The sequence below is a fragment of the Ambystoma mexicanum genome, chromosome 6p, assembly GCF_040938575.1.
Source record: "Ambystoma mexicanum isolate Mex_15411 chromosome 6p, UKY_AmexF1_1, whole genome shotgun sequence".
Classification (NCBI taxonomy): Eukaryota; Metazoa; Chordata; class Amphibia; order Caudata; family Ambystomatidae; genus Ambystoma; species Ambystoma mexicanum.
In genome coordinates this window covers 1,456,160,661-1,456,183,888 of record NC_090935.1, presented here as the reverse complement: position 1 = coordinate 1,456,183,888, position 23,228 = coordinate 1,456,160,661, and the positions used below count along the sequence as shown (strand labels likewise).

At 45.6% G+C, this 23,228-nt stretch overlaps 1 protein-coding gene across 4 annotated transcripts in view; it reads right to left on the bottom strand.

Annotated features, from left to right (window-relative positions):
* Nucleotides 1–23,228, bottom strand: part of LOC138510525 (zinc finger protein 813-like) — a 304,868-nt gene that overhangs the window by 42,801 nt on the left and 238,839 nt on the right. For 3 of the 4 annotated variants that reach the window (XM_069626241.1, XM_069626242.1, XM_069626243.1), the window contains one exon: nt 2,882–2,983. In XM_069626241.1, the coding sequence (XP_069482342.1) occupies nt 2,882–2,983 (102 nt within the window). Of the gene's footprint in view, nt 1–2,873; nt 2,984–23,228 lie in introns of all 4 variants that reach the window. The other variant, XM_069626244.1, reaches the window with a different exon arrangement.

Here is a 23,228-nt window from a genome sequence, read left to right as displayed (position 1 = left end):
TGGACTAGTAATGTCAGGGAAGAGGCTTACCTAAGTGTAGGAGTAAAGTCACTGCTAACCACACAGAGGCCTGAGATACAGCTACGTGGGGGCGCATGGGCAGCACCCTCAGTTGATGGTAATGGTAACTTTTGGGTTGGTAATCAGAGTGGTCACCGCTGTGTATATGGAACCTGGGCACACCTGCAGTTGTTGGCGTAGTCCTTGATGAAATAAACAACCAGATGAATGATCCGAGCAAGAGACGTGGATTCAAGTAAGATCTTGAGCGGAGCAGATCAATCCAGGGAAGAGCAAAAGAAGTCCGGTAAGAAGTCCTGAGGTCAAACAGCCAGTTATCCACAAAAAAAGGCACCAAATCAGAAGGAAAAAGCCAAGAGAAGTCTGTAGTTCGAGGTCCGAGTTTGAGTTCTCCAAAAATCAAGATTGAATTTCAAACGCCAAACAGAGTCATGAAGAAACAGCTGTGAAACAATGTGTGATCGCGGGAACACTGCTTTTATGCCGATTGTTTCCTTGTCACGTGACCCAAAACAGGGTCATGTGATCGGGATCTCCTTGTCACGTGATCCGGAAACGAACGTGACCCCCCCCGACTCTGCCTGACCCAATCCGCCACGGTAGTTGCCAATGCAGAAATGGATACAAACAGGACCGAATGTGACCTCCGCTGTGATGTAAGGTAGCATACCATAAATCGAGGATTACGGGCCCCAAGCTGCTCTCGCGGCCCCCGTCCTGCATATGTACTAGAGGTGGTAGATGTTGGGATTGGGGGTGCCGCGGGGACCCTAGTGGGTGCAGGGACATGATGCACGATAGTCGGTCAAATTTGCATAGTTCGCTGTAAGCAGCGCTTTGCTATTATGGTTTGCTGTGTTTACATGCATTTCACTGGGCGCAGACTCACATTCATTTCCACCAGCGGCAAACACCAGACTGTTAGGAAGATTTGACAAACAGTCCAGGAAAACGTCATTTACAGTGGAGACGAAGTAAAGGAGCAGCCGCGCTTATTACTGAAGGTAAATGTTTTTGAATTTACGGTTGCAGGGATTCGCACACTCGTTATTTCTTCTAATCTTGCCGCCAGAAAACGCTTTTGTCGTCTTGTTAGGGGGTGGTGCCCAGTCATGTCACTGGCAAGTTCAGTGGGCACACTTTGCAAGGATGTTTGATTTATGAAAGCTATTGTCTCGTCCGACATGCTGTCTTTATTGCGGGCGGTGCGAGCAGCGTCACCCTTTTTTGTTGAGTTACGGCCAGCCATCAGACCTGCTCCTGTGCTCCCCAAGCAACACAATCAACACTCCTACGCACTCTGCATCGCTCCGCGACCGAGGTAGGGGTTTTAAGCTGTTTGTTGCTCCTCCTCATGTACAACAACGTGGACAGCCACACAAGACACTTTGGTGCTAGCAGTTCAATGGTGTTTCAGTGAATGTTTGGAAAGTCACCAACACAATCAACACTCCTACGCACTCTGCACTCTGGACAGACTGAGAGACAAGCAGCCCTCTCTCAATGAGCAAAGTGCTGCAGTGAGCTCGCCCCAATCCAGTACCCACTGTCAACGTCAAGCGAAGGGATCCAGTGAGCACCGCTTAACCACACGGGTAGATTCCCTACTTGCAGAGCCGAATTCTCCAACTGGCAGTGGAAGACCACTGTGCTTTGGCCCCTATGCAACACAATCATACTCCCCAGAGTGGTAGCAGGATGAGACTCCCTTGATGGGCAGACAAAAAGATAATCGAAACCCCCCCATGGTGGTGTGGTCTTCTAAGGTCCTGGTGGTGCCTGTCACGGTGCGTGTAGCACAATGGGAACTATCGCAGTACACTAAACCCGGGAGTTCACAGGAGTTACACGAAGGGACCAAGTGTATGAGAAAGAGACACTATTCATAAAGCCTTATGATACCGAATTGGAAGCACACATTACAGCAGTTTGGATTTCCAGGGCAACTTCCCACCACCCCATTGGTGGAAAACAAATTCATGGCAAAAATGGCAGAAGATACGGTTTTGACAAAGAAGGACATATGCAGGCTCCTTGAGGAGATAAGGGGCATAAGATCAGACATTAGCCACAGGTTAGACAGACTTGATAAAAGGGTGGACACTATTGAAGATAGAATTCAAGCGATTGAATCTAACCAATCCTTGCTTGTTGTTATGGAAATGCAAATAAACATGAGGCACTGAGAAGTTGAAAAGAGAGAGGATGAACTGGCTCTCAAACCGGATGACTTTGAAAATAGAGAATGTTGAATAAAACGTTTGAAAAATGATCAGATGATGCTCTGAATTCAAAGAAGCTTCTGTCCAATTTCACCTTCTAAAAACATGACTCGGTGCTGTCACACCGAGAGTAGCGCAGCACGCACTTCAGTAATCACCATCAGTACCCATGCACCGTGAGACACTTACCTTTCCCAGTTTGGGTGTTGGCCATTTAAAATCTTTTCCAGTACCTCTGTATTGAAGCCACTACCACTGGATTAGCACTGAACAAGCCAAGGTATATTGTTAACAACCACCTAGACCAACCATTGTGGATCAGCACAATTTGATACTGAGAATTCAGTGACAGAATAAAGCCACAATGGCTATGAGATGTAGCTAATGGCCACAGCAACCTTCTGCCACCTTCCACCCAGATGCATTCCATTTCTCCCTCCCCTGGCCTCTCTGCTGCTCTCCCTTTGCATGTTTTCCCCTCATTCTGATCATTAATATAAAGAATGCAAAGAGGTTGTTTATGTCATTTTCAACAACAGGGCATCAAACCTCACTCCACTCTGTATTATTATTATTACTATGTTTGTATGCATGTCAACTATAGTGGTTTCAATTGAAAATAAAATGTACATGCTCACTTAAGCTCCTCTTCTCAGGATCCACATCGTGCATGAAACGTGCATCATCTTCTTTGTTATTGCCAAACGGAAACACAGGTGTTGGGACCGGGCCAGTTGGCACTAGGAGAAAAAAATAAAAGGAATTCTACCATAAAATATCAGTGCACTGACCAAAACCGATCGGAAAACTTCTCTTAATTGAATGTTTCAAATGAACTTTGTGTGCAAGTATGATCTCAAGACCTTTAGTGAGTGAAATATTTCCTCCAGTATTCATTGGGCACTGTGTGCCTGTAGTTTATTCATTGAAGAACAGGATGGAACCAGCTCTTGTTAGTGAAATGAGCCACTGAACGCCAGGAATGTGGTAGAACACCTGAAAGATATTGCATGTGATTGGATCCGGGGGTGGGAGGGCGGGGGGGTGAGGGGTTGTAGCCTACAAAAAAGGTCTCATTTGAATCATCTCTGAATTTCATTCTGATAAGGAAATATGCCTTATGGTTATCTTCCAAAACCATGTGACACTTACATGTGTTGTAAAAGATCAACAGAACAGACGGAAGTCTGCAATGAATGCTCAACACCTATGTTGTTTTTGTCAGGAAGGGTGAGGAACGCTTCTGGGTCTAAATCATAGGTTTGCAACACTTGTCTCCCTGGAGGTTTTGGACTAGTCCAAAACATCTGGAGAGCAACAAGTTAGACCCATAGTCTAAGGGAATACAATCACATGGACTAATGGAATCTAATTTGAAACAAGAAAGAGTGCTAGCTCAAAAGGTGTCAGCATGGATTCATTCAAAGAATTTTGAATGCCTAACTATGGGAATAGCACGCTTTTTGGCTCAATACGCAGTCTCAAAGTCTCATCACCCAGCCCACCTCTTGGGCATCTAGACCTTAGGGCTTTTTGGTGATCGTCTACACGTTAATACTTCTTACCCCTTGCCAGATCTAGACACCATCATTCTCCTGGGCCAACATCAATTCCTTTAACACACTATCAGCAACTATTTCTTTCACCTTACTTAGGGTAATCGTCAGGATGTGTCACCGTTCAGCCAGCGGTCGCCCACCTGTGTCCTTCACAATTCTTAGAATTACAAGCTCCAGATTTTACTTTACTGTGGACTTTCAAGTTTGTTAATGGTAGATTTTTAGAACTTGGTTAAACACTCATGTAGTCACTAAAATAAGGGGGCACAAGGGTCTGAGCTGGATTTTCCCACCCAAAGCTCCTTTGGTCAGCTTCCTGTCCTGTTGGCTTCTGATCACCAGGTTGTGCTCCTCTCTTTAGTATGAGGAATGTGCCCCTTACTGCAGAGCTCTTTTATAGTCCTGCTGATTAGATTGGTTATGCAATAACGCTTGGATCCTATTGGTTATTACCTCTTCAAACAGTATGCCGGTCAGATAGCACAAAGAGCTGAGGGCCCGTTTCTGACATCTGTGTATAACCTGCTGATGCAGGCTCGAATCCTGGCAGGGCCAACTCAAACTTTCATCCGTCCGAGGTTGAAAAATTGAGTACCCCGCTGTGGGATAATAATATCCTCAGCGCTCAGATGCCTGCGGGATTGTAGCGTATATAAAACTAGATATTATTATTAGTAGTAACCTGTACATAAACAGTTATTCCGATTTTCTGCTCATTATTTCGCAACTGGTTCCCTCCCACTTTCTAAATCTTAGCAGCTATGGGCTATCAATTTGCAACGAGTCTCCAGTAAATGTTAGGGTAGTGGCGGCCTAAAGGTTAAAGGGCCTAATCGACATTTTGAAGTCGGGAGGAAATGAACAGGAGTTACAAGGTTGGGAGTAACAGCCATGCCAGAGGCTTGAGGAGGACCGATATCCCAAAGCTGAAGAGGGAATAGTATACAAGAAACAGTATGTAAAAGAGCCCTGCCCAAGACTCCAGATAAGATTTTGAAGTTGGAGTATTTCACTACCTATTTTTTTAAGTTGGTAGTAAAACAATTTTTTAGGAAGTCAAAAGTCTGATCCAAAACAGGATTTGTTAAGGCAATATAAATATTTTAACTGTAAAACAGAAATGTTTTCGGAATAAATATTTATTTTTGGCGCCGAGTTTCCTTCTGTATTACTCGGTGTACTACTAGTCCAAACATACCCATGCAGCTGTGTGTTAGAGGACAGGGGGGGCATGATCTTATGTGCTCTTTTCCTATTTTTTTTATTGGGAGTCTTACTCCTGATTTTTCTTTTTTGGGAGTATTTGCCTATTTTTTTTAGGGAGTAAAAGTAGCTAATACACCCCTTATCTGTAGTGTTGATCCTGCACATAAGAGGATACATTGCAACACATAACAAAGGCCGTGAAATGGCAGTTTGGTCCCAATGGGGGTGAAACACAACCAAACAGACCAGCTAATTGAAAAGGGAGAGAATCTATTGAGCCATCAATCTGTAGCAACTGTGGAAAAAATACCATCTAAAGTTTGACCACCATTATGTGTTAGGGCATTAATCTTCAAACAAATAGCTAGTTTGGTCAAGTTTGTGAGAAGTGTTTTAGTTGAGGAATTCTCAGAGGCCAATATTAAAGTCGCATAGCACTAGTAGATAATGGTCGAACAATTTCAGCTAATGTGTCAGTGAGTTTAAGAATGAAAACATAGCAGTATTATGGGGCCCAATACAAGGTAAAAAAAAAAAGAAATCACATGAAAGGTTGTCTGGAAATTGACATTTCAAGTTCAAGATTCAGTTTGATGCAGATTGAAACCATTAATGATGTAACTATCTAAGGGTTTCTTTTATAGATTTTCTATCCACCACTGGATTTGTCTTTCTGACTTCAAAATAATACTGAATAATAATTAGGAAGCAATTTATACAGAGCCAGCTAGTCCACGGACGGCTCCATCTAGTGCTCAAGTAGCAGTCATGACAAGCCATGTCACACAAACATGCTATTGCCACAAGAGAAATTGTATGCACAATATATCAGTGAGGTGAGTGGGTGTACCAGTGCTTGGAGAAAACTCCCCCTTTTCCTGGAAAACGATTGTCCTCAATGGATTTTTTCCACAGTGTTAACTCCTGGAGGCATTGTAAAGTAAGGACTAGGACAGGAGGAAGGACTTTAGGGCATGCCTCAGTTACCTCTACATTACACTGTAGGAGGTGTATTGGAGGCATGGTATCACAGGCAGAGACTTACACAATAGGTAACATTTGAAAAGCCTTCATTTAAATAGTTGGGATTGGAAAAACTCCTATTCTGCCCTATAACTAAGATGGGAGTAGTCTCAACCATCAAATAATAAATAACGCAGTCTTAGGGAACGCTGTCAAATCAAAATGACCTATGCTAACGAAACCTAATGCCTGCCCTATCTGTTGGTCAAAAATCGTGAAAAGAAAACATTTCTACAAAAGGAAAAATCAGTGTTCAAATGATAATGTGGTTGAACCAGCTCTCCTCCCCACGTTAGGTTTCACGGAGTAAGGCGATCTTTGTAGGCAGGATGATACACTCTGGCTCGGTTTTCAACTATGTATATAATATATTCAATAAAAAAACCTTGTTAAGGGGACGTTATGGTTAAGTTGCACTAATAAAAACCTATGAAATTCAATGAAAAAACCTTGTTAAAGGGACGTTATGGTTCCAAGTAAAACCGGAAACCCCCTGAAATTCGCCAGTTATGGTAAGCTAAGCAACCATAACTCGCGCCCCCACCGTGCACTGCTAAAACTAACACCCAGGACATCAAAGATGACATCACAAATGTCATTGATGACATCACTGATGACATCACATGTCTGGCTCACTCTTTTTTCCTTTACTGCTATATCTAAGCCAGTAACAGTCAGGAACAAAAAAATCACTATACTATAGTACAAAGTACTATATCTGTAGACTTATACTTCAAATATGTTCTTACAGTAATTCACTTAGGGCCCACTCAAAGAATATGAAACATATACAAAGGGGAAAACACAGACTTGGAAGACAGCAATGCTTTCTATGTATGAAGATGATTAGTAAGGTGATCAACACTGTCTAATAGTTCTGTTTTTTTTATTACTGTACTTACACTGGATATGCTCATATTTGTACACATTGCATTTACACTACTTTCCTTAGGGTCTAGTCACAATATGTGATCGCTATACATAGGGAAGTAGTAGCTTTAAAGCAGAGCAATAATTTCTGTGCATGAAGATAATCAGTTAGGTTATGAATATTGTTGGGTAATACTGCTGTTTTTTTGTTTACTTCACTTTCCCTGTATATGATCTATTTGTATGTGTTGTCCGTTTGTGTTTTGTGTGCAGTAATGCAATAATGTAGTAAGTGGGTTTGATTAGGTACGTATCAAATATTTCACAGTATGCAAGATTCTAATAAGAAAGCATTCATAATTTTAGTATTTAACATGGCAAGGTTATTAATATTGCATCTCCATCATATCTGGTGCACACTATACCTAGGTTACTACATGTGTACCTTAGTATATTGGAACTAACTTCATAATACAATGCTATTTGGATTGATGCATTACTTAATGCACTACGTACCTCATGATATTTATTCCAAAGATTCTTGACACTTTTTTATTAACATTAAAATAAGAATCCCTTGTACAGACTTTTCATGAAAGGTAAATTCACATGTGATGTCATCAGTGATGTCATCAATGACATTTGTGATGTCATCTTTAATGTCCTGGGCGTTAGTCTTAGCAGTGCACGGTGGGGGTGCGAGTTATGGTTGCTTAGCTTACCATAACTGGCGAATTTCAGGGCTTTTTCGGTTTTACTTGGAACCATAACGTCCCTTTAACAAAGTTTTTTCATTGAATTTCATAGGTTTTTATTAGTGCAACTTAACCATAATGTCCCCTTAAAGTTTTTTCATTGAATTTCATAGGTTTTTATTAGTGCAACTTAACCATAATGTCCCCTTAAAGTTTTTTCATTGAATTTCATAGGTTTTTATTAGTGCAACTTAACTATAATGTCTACGAACATCTGACTTCATTGCAGACCTTCCGGAGAGTGCCACATGACCATATGCTGGCTTGCAGCATGACGTGTCCGAGAACCCGTACGCACTTCACAATAAGATCTGTGCTTCGCGGACAGTTCGGAACTGCATTTTCTACTGATCTAGGAACTTTCAACTCCAAAATTTCACTTGCACAGCTCTAACACCTATTCCTACTCATCCATTAACAATCTAGTACACAGTACATACTTTTAGCAAAACTGCTATTTATCTTAAAATAGAATCAGCTAATGCCATCCCTCCTCCCCAAGAGACACAACCACTGCTGTAATCAAAGAGCATGAGAAACACTGTCCCCTACCTAAGAAATAACACACGCGCAACATTTTCCCCTGTCCACCAGCCCCTCCATATTAGTGTTTGGTGCCTCTTCCCTCATTTCCCTCCCCACCTTTCGTTCTAAGCTCTCCTGCCAAAAATAAATGCATCCAAAAACTAAATAAATGTTCCTTTAGGAACCACCTTTCACAGTTAAAAAATAGAACTAAAAAAAAAAAGTATAGAATCCATCTACTTTATATTTCTCAGTAAAGTACATAGACTAAATAAGATTTTCCAAGATTTCAATTTGCAATTTGGGTTATGCTAATGACAATATTGTGGCGTTCATCCTCTATTCCAGGGTCTGGAACAGTAGATACCGGCCCAGCAGCCCAAGTTATCAACCCAAGCGAAGCCAATTGGCACCCTAGGTTCCAAAAGCGGGAACCCGGGGTGCTAAAGAAATAGGATTTTTCTTCCAAAACCAGGACGCCGTGTAGGAAGGAAAATCCTTTTCCGGGATGGCCACCATGGAAAGGGAAGGCAAGAGTAACATACAGGGCCCCTCTTTGCTTTCCATAGCAGCCTGCAGAAGGCAAAAAGAGAACCCTATGACCATATTACCACGAGCACATTTTTCTTCCCTTTCAAATCTATCCTAATTTCGAATAACTTTACCACAAAGCCAGTCCCAGGTGGACATGGCCACCTTAATCCTATGTTTTGTCCCTTGTGGTCATGGCCAGTAGCCAGATTGTCTGGATCATGACCTTATTCCATGACCCAGACAATCTGGCCACTGCCCATGGCCACAAGCTACGCCTCAGTCACTAAAGGTATACCGCTCTTTTTTGTAGCTACATTATGTCAAATAATAAAACACTGGCACATTTGCAAAACTATGCTTGTAGGTCCTTGCCAATGCTCCTTACACAAGATTGCTGGAAATCCATCAAGGTTTTATTTTTTTTTAAAGTGTCAAATGTATGCACATACAATCTTCATATAACTTAGCTCCCACTTGACAAAATCCATTCAGACTTTACGAAAACACCTATATCTAGATCTATAATCTTTTTGCAAACCTTTGTGTACATTTGTCAAATGGCATCTCATTTATAAGCCTTTACATTATTTTGGGACGCCCACTCTAATTTTGACCCCTCTTCACAAAATCCCACCAAACTTTGCAAAAACATTCATATCTAAATGTATTATCAGTTTCCCAAATTAAGTGTAGATTCGTCAAATGGCACCTCATTTTTAAGCCTTTACATTATTTTGGGACCCCCCTCTAATTTTGCCACCTCATGACAGAATTCCACCAAACTGTGCATACTCACTCAGAATCAGGTCAGAAATATACATGCAAAATTTCATGCAGTTCCATTAAGTGGCGCCAAAGTTATAAGCCATCCAAGAACTGCATTTCACCAACCCTGTAATGCTAAGGTGTCCGCGAACTTTCACAGGACTGTTCGCGAACATCCGAACTGTTCGCAGACTTTTGTGGCAAAAACCACCAGTCTTTTTGCTTCTTGCAGCCATATCCCATCCCATCCTCATCACCCCTCAGCTCCCCAGAGATTATTTGATAAGTTTGACAAGTGGAATGTTGTGTTTTTTAGTATGTTTTTACCGCGATGTCCGCAGACATCAGCCACTGTCCGCAAATCCAAGATGGCGGGCGTTTCCAAAAATCTGCCGCACTTCACGCTCTTCACCATCCAATCAGTGAACATGTTGCATGTCCGCGAACATGACGCAAGCCGATTAGCTAATCAGGACACTGTCCGCGGAGCGGACATAGATAGCACTCATTTTTTGTGACCTACTTTTTGGTAATTTTAAAAAAAAAAACTACTGAAGGATTTTGACCAAATTTACAAAAGCACACTTTCGGGACCAAGCTGCTGCCCCTGCGGCAAATTTGCTGAAAATCCGTCCAGTGGTTTGGGCTGTAGGCGTGAGCAAAGTTTTTTTCCCATTCAGTCTATGGGGAAAAAAAAGACATTTTGGGACCCCCCCCCTATAACGTTGCTCCCCCCTGGACCAAACCTCACCAAACTTTGCAAAATAATTAATTCAGAGTGCAGGGCCCACCTGGTCTTCCTCGAGACTCTTTCTTCCAAAAGAACAAGTTACTTACCAACTGGTAACGTTCTTTCGACCGGATATTCCTCCAATGCATTCCACATCTTGGACATTAAATGTGAAATATGTGGAATGCGTTGGAGGACACAATCCGTTTGAATAATGTATTATCCAAAACGTTCCCAAAAGACCCCCCCCCCCTCTGCCGGGCTCAGACCTTTCACTACACAGTTCTTTTAGATCTCCCTCTATCAGGTTCAGATTTCCTACGATAAAGTTCAACACAAGTTGCAAGGGGGCCTCCCTTCCCCAAGCTCATTTCACTTCGGGTCTCCCTGTCAGGCTCAGACCCCTTTTGGATGTCGAAGATTTTCGAATGTGCATGGCTTATTTGACTCAAAGTTCACTGTGTTACTTTCACTCTTCCCTTCTCTAGGAATGAATCTTCTTCCTTTTACTTTGACTGTTCATTCACTTTCTTGCCTCAAACAAAGTACATTTCACTGATACTTTTGAGTGGGTTACTTCCTTTCACCGGATCACTCCGTTACTTAGTATCGCCGATTTCCCAGCTTTTCTTTACATCAATGTTTATTCACATGTCTGCCTTTCTTCGTCTTCATGTCTCCTGCACACGCGTGCAGCCTTCACTTCCGATATGATATGATGTATCTACTTCATTCACTTTAACAGACACCAGTCTCTCAGGTCGTTTGGCAACTCAACGGCTGTGTGCGTTTCTTGTTTGGTGTTTTCCGATTTCCGCATCAAGGTTAGTACCATAGGCTTGACCCCGCCTCCCAACTCTGCCGGTCACCCGGGAGGGTCGCTGGCGTCCTTGAAACACAATGCAATATTCACTTGTAGGATCTGGACTTCTGCACACGTCTTTCGTGACCTGTCGGAGGGAATGACTTCCAATAGGGAAGCATTGGAGTTTTCAGCCCGCTGCTCTTGTCCCTTGGTTTGTTGCTCTGCTCCAGTAGGTGTGCCTTCGTCCCGAAAGTCCTGCTGGCTCTCCTGTTACGCCTTGCTCAGAGTGTCTCTTTGGTTTCTGCCTGTTATTTGTGTGAGGAGAGCTAATTGGTATCAGGTGCTTGCACTTAGGATTAAGTGCCTGATTTTACCTGACCTAATTAGCGGGACATGGCCAGTACGATGTATTCAAGTAGGTGTTGTTATTCTCAGCTATCCTCTTCCTCGGCCCAGGGTTTGTGTAAAAAAGGGGCGGGCGGTTGGGATCTCAGAGCATCCTAAAACACAGGATGGGTTTGATAAATAAAATAAGTGCGACTACCGTGTCTCACCATCGGCTATATCACCCTCACTCCCCGCAGACCCCTCACCCAGGTGATCCTCCCACACTGGTCTACCCCCAGGGTCTGGATACAAAGGTGATGGCCGTGCCCTGGCCACCTGAGAGAGGGAGAGATCCCAGGGACTAGCGGGTGAGACACTGTCTGGTTTCTCACAGAGGGTAGACTCCTGCTCCCTCTATGCCATGAATATAAAACAGACTTCCATTTTTAGCACACCTGGCTCAAATGTCAGGGTATGTATGACTAGGTAAAATACCACAACTTGGGCAGTGTGCCAAAAAAACACATTGATTACTTCTCCAGGTTGCTTTTGTAATCTTGCTAAAATATGACAAAAATAAAAATCATTTGTCCCGACATACCCATGCAACTGAGGAACACAGAACTGAGAAATTATTACTAATTAGATTTAAACATGTTTATGTGCGATATCTACCAAATCCAATTAATATTCCTATATGTTATCGTAAATTAACATCTGGAGTGGAATGTTGTATTCAATATGCCAATCATGAACTGGGGCTTCTGTGCAATAATTAGGAGTGTGACATGGTTCCTGATGACTATTCGTATTCACCGCCGTAGTTGCCCAACGTCTGCCCTCTCCATTCTGCCTCTTTCCACTGTGAAGAAGTGCCCTATTGTCAGTACTCTGAGCACTGCAAAGAAATGAACCATTGCGGTGCTCCACAGCTAGAAGTTGCCCTGGCAGTTATTTCAGCGCAGCAGGGTCCACACTACGATTCCCAGCACCAATCTGATGTGATAAGGTCTTCCACGATTCAGACAGTTAGAAAACACAAAGTGCAGCAGCCTGGACGCTGCTCCATTTCTCAACCTCTCTTCAGGAACTAAGTGGCGATTTGGATCAGGATTGCTCACATTATTGATTTGTTTTGGCAAACTGTTTACTGGACTTCCTAATTGAAATATTTTGACGTTGATGCTCATCTGCTGCTCTTCCAAACTCTTGCAAACCGACCTTGAATTGGATTAGGTTTTCTTTGGATTTGGAGGGTACTGTATTATCTCCCAAACTCGAACAAAGAGAGAGTCAAGACACCATGATACATACACCCCTCCCCTAGATTGGATCTGTTACTACGGTCCCTGGCTTTCTGCCACTTGGGGTTTCATTTCAATCGGCCTGGAGCTGATGGACACCTTCGTCCCCAGAGGACAGCTCCCATAGCTCCCTCACTGAGCGTAGACAGAATGGCTTTCTCTCCAGGTATTTTGCAGGGCACAGGGGAAATGAGAGGGGAGAAGTGGCTAGCGACTGATCTTTGGAAATACTAGAACTTTTGTACATCGCCTCTTCCAGCTTGTGGAGAAATCCCTGCGACATTCCTTGCTGCTCTTTCACCCTACCAGAGCACCTGCAGTTAAACCCGTTGAACTCAGTTGTTCTGGTGCAGTGGGGGGTCTTGCTCCAACCCGAGGAGGTGTCTAGTTTTTGGCACCCGTCTAACTCTCAGCATAACTAGCGGGATGAACGCTGGGGCTGGGTGCCTCCCACAGCTAGTGGATGATGGGTCTTTGGGTGGTATGGGGAGGGTCTGCTTATTATCAGCACTTAGTCCCTCTCAAGGCAGAGGAAAGTCACATGAGCCAAGTTAATGACACCCTCTTAAGAGAGAGGGCCTACACCTATGGAGCTAAAATGAAATGGAATCAGGGATCAGGGATCCTATATTTCCTACCACAAGTACCTTTATGCATTTACAGAGTAGACACTGTGCTTTGAAGGGAGCAGGGCCCTGAGACTGAAGGAAAACATGCAACAGTAGTGGACACCTGCTCAGATATTAGAGATACCCAGCAGGTTCAGATGGCACATTATATTGTCCTACTGCACTTGCACTGACCCAAAGGTGGTTTCTCTGCAGTATGGACCAAAACAACTCAGAAATAGAACGGAATTCAAAACTGCTTGTCCTTTGCTCATCATCATTAAACACTTCCGTGCAGCATAAGTACCAGCCCCTCCCTCCAAACCCTTAAAATACCATTAAAAATATCCCCTTGCTCCCCATAAAAATGACACAGAAAATGCAGTAAAATGTCCCCATCAAACGCAGAGAAACAGCCGCAGTGAATTGGGCGGGTACCACAGCATCCCTCCACATATGATGAGCGTGAAAACCAAGATGGCAGGTCAGCCTTTTGAAGGCTTGGCTGGGCACCCGAAAACCCAAATCAAACAGAGGCCAATAAATTAAATGTAGTCAATGACAACTCCTTACCCGTTCGCATGTACAGACCATTGCAGAAAGTGCAACCCAAGGAAAGGGATTGCAGGGCTGTAGAAGGTCAGAGTCCAAGGCAACCAGTGGGGGTGTTTGGAGAAGGAGTGTGTGGCAGGAGTTTAGAGCAAGTTGGAAGGACTACGGAGAAGCAAGCCAAAGACAGGGGGAGACTGGAGACAAGAGGGGGAGAAACGATACAGAAAGGAGATTGGAGTTGAACATCATGAGGTGGCCAATTTAAACTGCAGGAGGAGTTTGGCGTAAAATACCAAGGAGATGGGCACTGAACATTAGGAGACAGTTGGTTGAGGGCGACACAGAATACCAGGAGGAGGTCAGAGCTGAACATCAGGAGGTGGTTGGTTTAATACAGCAGGATGGTTTAGCAGAACATTGGAAAGCTGTTGGAGTGAATAGTCAGGTGGAAGTCTGGCAGAGCCTTGCAATGTGGTAGATGGCAAGATCAGAAAGGAAGCAATAAGTTACTTACCTGTAACTCTGGTTCGCCAGCATTGGTATCTTTCATAGATTCACATGCTGTGACTATTCCCAGTCGTCAGGCTGGGAATCCTTGGTAACAGAGAGCAGTTTAAACTTAAACTGAAAACTTTCAGTCACTTTTGTGCTCCAGCACAATCATTTTGGGGCATACTGCCCATAGCAATACGAATACCTCCCTTAACTCCTCCCCTGCTGGCCATCTTCAGATTTGGCAAGCGCACATTAGTGGCAGTAAGAGTCAAAAGATGAGCCAGGCAGGGTAGGTGGGAGGGTGGCATGTGAATCTATGAAAGATACCAATGCAGGGTAACTGGAGGTAACGCATTCCTTCTCCCGCATTGGATCTTTCATAGATTCACATGCTGCGAGTAGATTACAAAGCAGTATTAATAAACAATACATATGGACGGAGGCAAGCTCACAGCACACCTCAACACTGGAGACTTACTAACCTCACGCAAAAAGGTTCTGCAGAACTGACTGGCCAACCCTAGATTCTTCTGCGTAATCTGTCGACACAGTAGAACCTGGTCTCAGGCAGCTGGATCCCATAGAGGAAGGCCATGGTAGCAGCCATCACTCTGGTGGAGTGAGCCCAGGGCCTGCCTGGAAGGGGCCTGTCGGCTTGTTGATGGCAGAAACAAATACAGGCCGCAATCCACCTTGAAATGGAAGACTTCGACAGAGCCTTCTGCGGCCCTCTAGGTCCAAAAGACACAAACAATTGATCCACAGAACGGAATGACTTAGTACGTGCCACATAGTACTTGAGGGCGTGAACGACACCCATCTTGTGTAGCGCTCGCTCCGCTGGAGACGTCTGGGTGCCGAAGAACACTGGCAACACCAGTGGTTGATTGAGATGGAAGGAGGTTGGCACATTAGGCATGAATGTCAGGTTAGTACGTAGGATAGTCTTCTCTTTGTGAAATGTCAAATAAGGCGTTGCCAGGAAAATGCCTGGATTTCATCCACTCTCCTGGCCTCCAAGAAAGTGGTTGTCCAGGAACGATGCTGGATGGATGCCTAGTACATAGGTTCGAAGGGAAGCTTCATGAGCTTTGCAAGCAGTACATTCAATTCTCATGCTGGAGCTGGGGGCGAACGGGTGGAAAGGACCGTAAAATAAGGCAAAGTGTCTACTGGCCGGATGTCCTGAGGCCGCAACTGATGGTTCCTGCACCACACGTATACGCGTTTCTACTTGCTCTTGTAGCACTTCAAAGTGGACGGAGCTCTCGCTCAGGCCAGGACTTCTTGGCAGTCTTGTGGAAAGGACAAGGATCCAAATTCTAAGAACACAGAAGCCAGGTAGTCAGACTGAGTGAGGCTGGGCTGTGGTGCAGCACTGCCCCTTGGTTCCGAGACAGGAGAGCTTGGTGTGGATTCAACGTGAGAGGAGCTGCTGATGAGAGGGCGAGGAGGTTCGAGTACTAAAAATGTCACAGCCACGCAGGGGCCACTAATATCAGTTTGCACCAATATAGTCTGAAGTTGTGTTGTGGATGACTCGAGGTACTAGCGGGATTGGGGGAAATGCATACAGGAACTTTCCCAAGGTCCTCGGATGGAGGAAATCGGCTGTGGAAGCTCTTGCACCGATTGTTGTCATAGGGGGCAAAAAGGTTACTCTCCAGAGTGCCCTACGTCTGGAACAGGTGAAGTTGATCCTCGTGCGGCTGCCACTCATGGCAAGAGCCCAACTCCCTCCTGAGGGAGTCTGCTGGGGTATTCTGAATCCCCCGAGAAAAATGGAGGGGAATGAGGAACATTTGGTGTTGCAATGACCAATGCCAGTGAGCCTGACCTTCCTTGGATAGCTGTGGGGACTGTAAGGAAGGCATGGTATCAAACAGTAAGACAGACAAGTGATCACAGTTCAAGGGTGTTTACTGAACTTCAACTGGCTTTGAAAAACACCTCTCTGATCCTAAATCTAAAGATGGGAGAAAGCTAAGACCATCAAATAACAATGCAGTCCTAGTGGCGTCTATTTGCTCTGCTTCCTTCCTCTATTTATTATGTACTCACCTTAAATCTCACCTTCTCTCTACCCTTTCAGAATGAGTCTTCATTTTTTAATATGTACAGCGATTTGGCAAAAGCGCTCTACAAATTCAAATTAATACAAATGCAAGATCCTCTTAAGCGCACCTTTGGAAATTCGGGAGGGTAAATCAAGTGGGCTCTCTTAAAGTTGATGAGCAAAATTGGGAAGCTGCAAGAGTGAAGGTGAAGTAACTGTGGAACCAGAACTCTTGGAGAGGGAGGTAGTGAACGACATACTGGCCGGCGAAAAAAGTCCAGATTAAGAGTAGAGGAGGAGAGAGGGATGTGAAAGAGAAGAGTGCAGGAAATCCTTAAACTAGAGACAGCGTACAGATGGAGAACATGAGGACAAGGATTAAGAAGAATGCAGGCACCCTTAAACCCAAGATTAAAAACACAGGATGAGGCCCCAAATGAATAGCAGTGCAGTAATCCCTTAGACTTCAGATTAAGAACACGTGGGGATACTCAGAGAAGAAGAGAGTAAAAGGGTACAGGAAGCCCTTCAACCTGAGGTTGTGAACACAAAGAACACATGGAAAGATCCTGAGAAGAAAGTGGACTGAGGGTGCTGTCACAGAGATGTCTGGGTCCAAGAAGTATGCCAAGACCATATACTGAGCTCAACACCTTTATCTGTGGACAAATTACAATTAACATTAAGGCCAACTATAAATCTAATTGAGATCTTACCAAACCCGAAACATTTCAGACTAGTTTCTCTGTAGTATAAATGGGCATTTCTTTTTTTTTTTTCATAACAACATTTTATTGATTTTACAAGGTGGAATATTACATGCAGCAATGCAATACATATCAGTTTGAGCATCAATTAATCATTAGTTAGTGGCTTTATAGTCTATTGTGAGTTGGAGGGTGGAGGAGATGGTGGGTGGATCCTGGATGTGGCAGTTGGGTGGAAAATTTCTGGGTTAATGTTCCCCTCTATTCCGGTGTGATCGGGGTCCGGTCGGGGATTAGTAGAGGGGACTGCATTGGAGCCATCTAGTGAGTGGAGGTCTCCTGGTGAGGGTTCGGTATTTGGCCTCATAGTCAAAGAATGGGTCCCATATATTCAGGGTTCTATTTAAAGAGTCAGAGCGAATTGCTGTGATTTCTTCTGATACTGCGATCTCCCAGCATTTGGCCCACCATAGGGCGATCAAGGGGCCATTTTTGTCTTTCCATAATCGAGCCATTGCGATCTTCGCAGCTAATAGCAGGTGGTTGCATAGGCGGGAGATATGACCTGAAATTGGAAACGCTCCATCCCCGGTTTCGCCCAGAAGGACAATTCCTGGGTCCCATGGGATTGAGAGGCCAGAGATTTCTTTAATGTGTTTCAGCACTTCTTTCCAGTATAATTCTGCCTTTGGGCAGGTCCACAGTAAGTGATAGAGGGATCCGGGGGCTTGGCAACCTCTCCAGCATGTGGCGGGTAAGTCCGGGTTGGCTTTATGGATTTGGGTGGGGGTGATGTAGTATCTGTAGCATAGTTTATAGCCTCCTTCCTTATTCGTGACGCATTGTGAGCTTTTATGTAGTCTGGACCAAATTTGCTCCCAGCTTTCTATTGCTATTTCCCGGCCAATATCCTTTTCCCATGCCATCATATATCTATCTTTCTTTGCTGGGTCCGATCTGTCTAGGAGCCGGTATATGGTGGATATTCTACCTTTGTTGGTCGGGGATGTTAAAGTGAGCTCCAGGGCTGTTGGTTCTCTCGAGCATTTGTCCCGAGTCCTTCTGTGTGATATCCAGTGCCTGATTTGTGAGTATCGGAATCTTTCGCGTCCCCCCTTCCAAATTTTGTTTTGCATTTCTCGAAGGTGATAGGAATGCCTTCTTCCATGAAATCGCTAGTTTTTGCCAGGCCCCCTGCTATCCAGGCGTGGAAGTCTTGAGGTGGGTTTCCAGGGGTGAATTCCGGGTTGTTCCAGATAGGAGACATGGGTTCCAGGGAGCCGCGAAGTCCCCATTTCCGCGCTGAGGGTTTTCCAACATTGGGTTGTGATGGTCGTGGCAGAGAGTGGCCCAGAGTTGACTTGTGGCTTTAGTAGTGGTAGGTGTGGGAGATCATGTAGTGGGACCGGTCACCAGGATTCCTCGATTTGACGCCATAACGGGGGGTCTACTTCCTGCACCCAGGCAAATGTGTGAGATAGTTGGGCTGCTAGCGAGTATCAGGCTAGGTCAGTGACACCTATTCCTCCTAGTGGTTTGCCTTTCATCATGATTCGTTTGTTGATCCTGGGCCTCTTCCCTCCCCAGACAAATTCCATTAATTTCTTCTGTAGTGCTCGTATGGCCGGGGGTGGGATTTGTAGAGGCATGGATGCGCATTGGTATAGCCATCTGGGTATCAGGTTCATTTTCACGGCTGAGATTCGTCCGAACCATGAGATTTCTTGTTGTTTCCATCTTTTGAGATCATTTTGCAGCGCGCTGAGTAATTGTGGGATGTTCTTTGAGTATAGGCGCATTGGATTTCCGGTGATCTGGACTCGAGGTATTCTATGGCATCTTTGGCCCAGGGAATTGGTGAGAGTGGAGCGAGCGCGGCCTCGTCCAGGTGGGATAGATTGATGGGTAGTGCTGAGGATTTGGTTAAATTGACTTTGAATCCTAATACGGTGCCGAACGCCTCGATCTCTTTCCATAGTGTCCCCAAGGAGGCTGGGAGGTCTGTCATGGTTAACAACACGTCGTCAGCATAGAGTGCAATTTTATACTCGTGATTTCCCACCTGGATTCCTTTTATGGCTTCATTTTGTCTAATTCTGGCGGCGAAGGGCTCCATGGATAGAGCAAAGACCAGGGGTGAGAGCGGGCAACCCTGTCTAGAGCCTCTTGTGATGCGGATGTGTTCGGGCCTCGCGCCATTAACTCAGAGTTGTGTAGTGGAGATTTGATAGTTGGCCATGACCCATGATGTGAAGTTAGGGCCGAAGCCAAAGCGTTGGAGGACCTTGTGGATGTATCCTCAGTCCACCCGATCAAAGGCCTTGTGGGTATCTAATGAGATTACCGCCATTTTTGTTTTGGATTTGTGAGCGCATTCAATTAGGTTTAGTACTCGCCGAATGTTGTCATAGGTCCCTCTGCCAGGGATAAATCCTGTTTGGTCACGGTCGATTAGGCTTGGAAGAGTTGGGCCCAGTCTTCTGGCTAGCACTTTGGCAAAGATCTTCCCATCATTGTTCAGGAGCGATATGGGCCGGTCTGAGTCTGGCAGTTCAGGGTCTTTTCCGGGTTTGTGAAGCAGGATCGTGATTGATTCGGCCATGGATTTAGTGACGGCTTTCGTGGATAGGAAGGAGTTGAATAAGGCGGATAGCTCTGGGGCCAGAACTCTGGCGAATCTTTTATAAAATGTTGCGGTTAGGCCATCTGGGCCTGGAGCGGAGGGTTTGAGAGCTTTGATGGCTTCAATAATTTCTTCTTCTCCCATGGGAGCCTCCAGATGTTCCAGTTGGGTGGGATTGCAGGGCGAGAGTGCGCTCAGGTATTCTGGTAGGTCTTCTAGTTTTAACGGGTCACTGGACATTATAGATGTGTGGTATCTCAATAGTTCATTTATTTTCTCCGATTGGGAGAAGAGCAGTTTTACATTTCCCCCTCGTAGTTTGAGTATGTCGTTCCGGCTACGGAGCGCCCTCAGCTTCTGTACTAATATCCTGTTTGCTTTGTTTCCTTTGGCGTAGTAAAATTGCTTTGTGTACGCTAGGGATTTGGCTGTCCGGTCTTTCCAGGGGTGTTTTGCCTTTCTCAGGGCCCTCTCGGTTTTCCTTGAATATTGAGTTTTTAGCTGTGATTCATGGAGGGATACCTCTTTTTCTAGTTAGGAGGAGGCTATGTTTGAGGTCCTTCGCTGTTCAGCACCGGCCCCTATTAGCACACCCCTAACCACCGCTTTCATTGCGTCCCAGATTATACTGATGGGGGAAGTTTGAGTGGTGTTCTCTTCAAAGTAGTTTATCAGTGAGTCCTCCACTTCGGCCCTTATGCTAATATCTAGAAGGAGTGAATCATTCAGTTTCCAGTGCCTTTGAGGGGGGAATTTGTGGCCTGAGATGGCTAAGTTTACAGAGATCAGAGAGTGGTCGGAGATCATGCAAGTGTGGATTTCCGTGTCATTGACACAAGGATAGAGGATGCCAGGGATTAAGATTAGGTCAATTCTCGAGTATCTCTTATGGACGTTGGAGAATTGTGTGTAGTCTCTTGAGGTGCCATTTTGTGTTCTTCATGCATCCACTGTCTCCGTTTCTCTGAACAACTTAAGTAATGCAAGGGCCTGCATATAATCATTATTCGTGGCGGGAAGAGTTTTGTCCAGCAGTGGATTAGGGATGGCATTGAAATCTCCGCCAATGAATAGGTGGCCTTCCCGGAATGATAGAATCGTTGGTAGGATGTCGTTTAAGAACTTGCTTTGGGAAGTGTTGGGGCTGTAGATCGAGACCAACGTGATGGGAAGTTCTTCGAAGATGCCTTTGAGAAGCAAGAAACTGCCCTCTGGCTCTCTCCTTATTGTGATGTTGAGTAGTGGGATTTTGTCACTGAGAAGAATTGCCACCCCCCCTTTTATTTGAGCCGGAAGTGGCGAAGGACTGTTTATATCTCTTGAATGTTATGCGGTGTTCATCCTCTGCGAGGAGATGAGTTTCCTGCAGTAGGACGATGTCTCCGGCCAGTTGACCCAGGCGGTGTTCTACCGATCTGCGTTTTCTAGGTGAGTTCATCCCCTGTATATTCCAGGAGAGGAACCTTAACTTGCTTGTATTAGCCATCTCTTGCTGCGTGGTGATGAGGCTGTCTCGTGGGATTTATCCCTGGGCTGATCTGTGGGTTTTGGATAAGGCCTGATGAGCGTAATGAATTGTGGGTTTGTTTTCGTATGTTGTTGCATGTTGTGCTGCAGAGTCCTTGGATGACTCTAGGGACGGTGAGTGACCGTGATGAATAATACATTCTTGTAAGTTTCATATTTCTCTCTGTGTCTTCTCTCCTTTCCCAACATTGAACTGGTAGAGGGAACGTCTACCTACTGCCACTGGGGAACTTGTGGCACCAATGCGCTCGGTGTGGCCAACTGGGCCACCGAGACGAACCGTGTGGAAGCTCGCCGGAGGGCACGCCTCTGTTTAGGTGCGTATGGGTTGCTTGCGATAGCTCCAGAGGGGCCTCACTTGGTCTTGGGTGAACACTGCATGAGGGGTCCACCGCCTCCTGGGCCGGGGCGCCGCTGCCGCACGCTCAGCCCCTGTCGCCGTCTTTTTTCGGGGGGCCCCTGAGTCTGCGTCGTCTGTTGGATTTGGACCATGACCCTCCTGGGGAGTCGTCCCGGGGAGGGCGAACCGGTTCTTCAGGTTCATCGCTGGGGTCGGTATTGTTTATGCCCACGAGTTTCTCCGCTTCTCTCAGTGACTGTATTTGCCTCTGTGCTCCGTCCCATTTAAATTTCAATGAAGTGGGAAATCCCCAGTGGTATGGGATTTTCTTCTCTTGTAGCCAGGTTGTCAAGGGCCACATTGCTTTTTGTTTCAAGAGTGTTGCGCTCGCTAGGTCTTGGTAGAGAGAGATCGTAGACCCTCGGAAGGTGATCTGTCGCATTTGCCTTGCTTCCCGCATAATGTCTTTTATCTGAAAGAAATGTATTCTGGCCAATACATCCTGGGGGAGCGTGGACGTTTTCCTTGGAGTGGTTCTGTGCACCCGGTCCAATTCTAGGAGGGAGATGTCTGGGAGGGTGATGATAAATCGAAAGAGATCCGATATGTAAGCTTTCAGGTCTGGTTCCGGGATAGTGGTTGGGATACCTCGGACTCTGATGTTGTTCCTCCTTGAACGGTTTTCCAAATCCTCCTGTTTTGCTTCAAGGATGTTGCATCTTGCTTTGAGGGCGGCTATCCTGTCCTTGTTATGTTCATCTTCGAATCTTTGGTCACAGACTTCGGATTCAATTTCGGCAGTCTGATGCTCCACTTCCCCAATTCTTTTGTCCAGTGTGTTTATTTTCTTAGTAATTTCCTCAGAGCTTTTTTGGATTTCCCTGGTTAGGGCCACTAGTAGGTCTTGCAGATCAGCTTTGGTTGCAGCTTGAGGCAGAGTGGAGTCGGCTTCTGTAGCTGGTGGGGTGCTATTTTTGTTAGTATCCCCCGGTGGGTCGGTTTTCTTGGCTCTTTCAACAGCCGCGGAAGTCATGAGGGTGACAATGTCATTGTTTAGGTGCCTTCGCGCCTTTAGACATTGTCGTGGGAGATTGGGGAGAGTGGCAGCAATTCAGCGTGGGCGAGACAATGAGAGCTGTGTGATGCCCGGGAGGTTCTGGGGCTGGGTCTCTGAGTCCAGTGGTGGAAATCGCCCGAGCCAAGTGGAATGAATCTGAGGTTTTTTGGGGGGGTTCTGGGGCATTGGTTGCGGCGATGTTCAAGATAGATCAGGAGGGGACTGACGATATGGGGCTCAAGAGGTCGGGCCGGTGGGTCCGTGGGGCTTCTCTCCGCCGCACCCCCGGAGCCAGTAGGCTGCCCTCCTGCCCTATATCCCCACCTCCCCCGCCCCCCCCCCCCCGACTACTCACCTCCCGACCCCGATGCTGGGGTGAAGCTGTGTAGCTGTAGTGATCCGGGGCAGCCTGAATAGATGGTGGGAGTAGCAACCCCTGCAGGTCTGTGGAGCGATGGTTCAGGAAGAGGGGCCCGAAGTTATGTGAAGCGAGTAGTAGCAGGCAGATGGAGGGAGGAGCAGGGCCAGAGGACTACCCCCGGAGTTGGAGTGCGAATCCGGTCTTCATGCTGGATGTGGTGGGCGTGGTGGCCGGGGCGGCTGGGGGCCCGGGGGAG